Raw genomic sequence first — 3781 nt, forward strand, 5'->3', positions numbered from 1 at the left:
TTTATTACAAAATACTGTTTTTTCTTATCACGGTATAATAATTCATTTAGGTTTAGGCTAGTATTTGTACTTTGTATGTTATTACTTTGTACTTAAATTAGTCGTAAGTGCGTATAATAAAGGCTATGTAACTTTATATGTGTTTTCCCACTTCTCAACAGATTTTAGTCACTAAAAGTATACAAAAGTTTCACATACTCTAAGCCAACTTAAAGGTTAGAATCCTAATTCAGACACGAAGCTTTTTGACAACAAAAACAACGTCTTGACATATTCCATAATGTTGTTTCAGCTTGGTAAGCTATTGTATGAGTATAAAAAATTAAAGCAGTGATGTACTCGACAATACGGAAAACGGTGTCCAAGACAAAAAATGGGACTTACAAAACCAAGGATTGGCATCTGGATTTTGAGAGATTACCATGGGTGCAATGGTTTGACATTGGTAACAAAGATCTAAAATTAAAGTCTGATGACATGTAGAGTTTTAATTGATTTATAAAAGTCTTATAACAAAAAATGATTGAAATTTATTTTGCAGATCCACTGACTAAGCAGCAAAATCAATTGTTCAGTCTCCTTTATCCCATATTGCTGCAAGAAATCAACACCAAAAAACCGTCATCTCTTTTACACTTTTTGGTTGGAAAAGGAGTTTTATTTTGGCAAGATGTAGTAATCATTGAAACATCACGTCAAACAGATTTGGAACGCAACACGTGAGTATAGCAGAGTTTCCTATAATTATTTACTGTACGAAGCATATTTCCACCAGCGTAACGTACATGATTACTGACTTAGTTCAACTTAGTAACTTTTGGCAGACCATTTCTCAAAATAATTGCTACACGTGGCCAGGCTGGTTACAAAGGTCTCATAGAAGGCTTGAGATCAAGATACGGAGCTTGGCAAGCCTATCTTGCCGACATGCTTGAAGGAAAAGTTAGTCTTGTTGCTCTTAGAGGTAATGATCCCCTGGGGTCAATTTGAGCTTAAATATTATGCTATTTAAGTTTCGATAACGAAGCAAAAAATCACGCAAAGCAACTTTATTTAATGCAATAACTGTATCATGCAGGTTATTGCCGTTATTGCATTTAAACTTTGGTGTAATTAAGAAATAATCTTCCTAGATATGATGGACTTGTATAAGATAGTATGCCATGATCTCATCAAGATAGTTCCTGTTGGATGGACTGCTTTACCTCGGGTTCTTGGTTTAACCGCTAAAAATATTGACAAGGTAGGTTATATGCAGATTTTTAAAGTGTAACATCAGCGACAACGTTTTAATAATTGGTCCATTGAGCTTCGTGAAACTGTTTGCACAAACCTCTAACATGGCAAGAAAAAGGGGGCTGTAATCTAATCAAGGTTAAAAGCAAGCAACAAAGCACATTTCGAAAACAAAAAGTGAACCGTTAGAACATATAATTCTGTTTAACAGTTTCCATTCTAAAAGCGCTTCAAAATTTCTTTAAATTCTATTGTTTGTGTTAGACTTGACCACAAGTAGTTAGTAAAAATTAATTAGTAATAAAAAAAACAAGATATAAGATGACACCCTTTGGTTAACTCCATTTTTAATGTCTCAACACAAGCTTTCGCAAGCATAAGCTTGCTTCATCAGGTGAACTACGAGATGTAACAGGTGAAAAAATTAAGTAATTCTATCGGCAAATAGGTTTTCCTGAATGTTGATGTTATGTTCGAATATCATACACATTTCAAACGTCGCTATAATTCTCTTTATTACGAAATTTAAACGGCCTTGTATTTGTTGGTGAAACTTTGTTAATACCTATAGCTCTGCTGACATTACAGTGCCGCAGACATAACAAGCTTCAGTCCAATCAAGTTCTTCACTCTCTCTTAATGTGGACTGGACAAAGGACTGACACAAACCAACTCCTTGCACAGTTGCTGACTGGATTACGAAGAATAAACCGCCAAGAAATAGCAGGTATAATCAATCCTTTAAAATGATCCCATACTCACAATGGGTCAAAAAGATAAAAATTTGCAGTGATCAACTAGCAGCTATACCCAATCGCAGTTTGTTTACAAACATAGTGAGCAATTGTAAACAGAAATAAAATAGCTTATTAGTATACGCTATATTATTATTATACTATACTTAGTATACTCTAATTGCTACCATGTTTCATGATATTTCTCAAGATGGTTTGATTGTTCTCCTAAATACGATTCATGGGATGCAAGAAGCAGGAGGAAGTATGCTTGCAAAGGGCGATGAAGATACAATCAACGATCAGTACGAACAAACCGAAGAAGCTTCACATTTAGAGTCCGGCGTTTCCATCGCAACTATGATGTCGGAGGTGAAAGGTTTTTCTTACTTTCCACGAGCCTGAGCTTAGCATGGATATTAAATGTAGTTCGTTTACTGTCTGAGCAAGCCATTTCCAACTAAATTGTTTTTGACAGGATTCAGACAACGAGGAAATATTTGAAATAGAGCCACAACGGCCAATCTTAAAAAATGGCGAGTGTCCCAATTTTTCTATATGTTTGTTCACATAGTTTGAATTGATAGTTTTAACCGTATATTTTAAGATATAATAGTCATTTACAAAATGTTCTATATAACATGGAAGTCATATTTCCTGCTAATCGTATCTCAGTAACCTGACTTGCGCATTTTAACATGTTAGGTCGAAGAAATTTAAAAAGTGTTGACTCTGGATTTCCTTCCACCCCGGACTCGAGTCGTACATTAGCGACGCCGTATACTCCAACATCATCGCCCACTTATTCCAATAGACGAGCATACAGTCAGCCATCAACTGTACGACGCTCGCGGAGTCCTGATCACCGTGGGAAGACCCCAACCTTACGGAAGATTTATCCAGAGGAGATATCTACCACTAAGTAAGCGCATGTTATTAATGGGCTTTCAGACAGAAGCTAAACCTTTCATGTTTTGATTTCGATGTTGGAAGCTGCAGCTCTTACCTTTTTTTTCACAGCAAGCCATATAACTTACGCATAACTTTCGAGTCATGCTGTAACTAATATAACATTTACAGAATACAATCGGGGAAAGTGTATAATTACGAGCTGACGCCAAGGACTGTAACCAATGCTTGGGAAAAGCGAAAACCATCAATTCTTCAGCTGGACTACATGACCCATCCAAACCATGATAATATGTTTATGGACTACTTAGTCTACCATTGACGAGTAGCCTTTGTAATGGGTTGCTATATAAAAGCACGTTTGCTAAATTCATTTTACTTACTATACCGCAGGACCGTAGCTACAGGTAGGGTCCAGGCCCGCCTATACGGTAATAATTGACTCCCACTAGAAAAATTTTGTCAGGCATAGTTTAAAAGTGTTATAATTGTGGTAGTTGCTGTTCAATCCCTTCAGAAAACCTTTTGCCTCTTTTGGTTCCCCGAGCTATAGTAAAGTCTTGTAGATAAAAAAGGAATTGGTAACACAGGTTTACATTGTCTCATATACGTGAGTGGAAGATGTTGAAAATTTGTATTCGAAAGAATCGATTTTCAAGTTAAAGGGTAATAAACCTCGCTCTAAGCAAAATTGTAAATTTATATGTTTTGTACATTTTTAAGTCGGAATTAGAACTGTTAAACAATATTCAACCAAGGGTATACGAGTCATTGTACAAAAATGAAATCTACTTAATTCCACCGCCGACCAGTATCGTAGATATAAATTACCTTTCTTGTTAATTTTCTGCTATGTTGATTATGACTCACGCATATTGGCCACATGACTGTGGAAAATAAAT

The 3781-nt window shown here is 35.8% G+C and overlaps 1 protein-coding gene across 1 annotated transcript; it reads left to right on the forward strand.

Annotated features, from left to right (window-relative positions):
• The first annotated feature begins 296 nt into the window (after nt 1–296).
• On the forward strand, nt 297–3781 carry LOC143459707 (uncharacterized). Its single transcript, XM_076956953.1, has 9 exons — nt 297–445; nt 542–719; nt 825–964; nt 1134–1243; nt 1825–1963; nt 2182–2342; nt 2449–2506; nt 2676–2892; nt 3051–3781. Exons 1-9 carry the CDS (start codon nt 334–336, stop codon nt 3199–3201), a joined length of 1266 nt encoding a protein of 421 aa, XP_076813068.1. The 5' UTR covers nt 297–333; the 3' UTR covers nt 3202–3781.

This window comes from Clavelina lepadiformis, chromosome 1, assembly GCF_947623445.1.
Source record: "Clavelina lepadiformis chromosome 1, kaClaLepa1.1, whole genome shotgun sequence".
Lineage (NCBI taxonomy): Eukaryota > Metazoa > Chordata > Ascidiacea > Aplousobranchia > Clavelinidae > Clavelina > Clavelina lepadiformis.

Bases quoted from the DNA above. Each gene is read 5' to 3' on its own strand.
- LOC143459707 (XM_076956953.1), top strand. From the start codon at position 334: ATGTACTCGACAATACGGAAAACGGTGTCCAAGACAAAAAATGGGACT. The intron at 1,244-1,824 runs GTAGGTTATATG...CTGACATTACAG, and splicing joins CCGCTAAAAATATTGACAAG to TGCCGCAGACATAACAAGCT. The intron at 2,343-2,448 runs GTGAAAGGTTTT...TGTTTTTGACAG, and splicing joins TCGCAACTATGATGTCGGAG to GATTCAGACAACGAGGAAAT.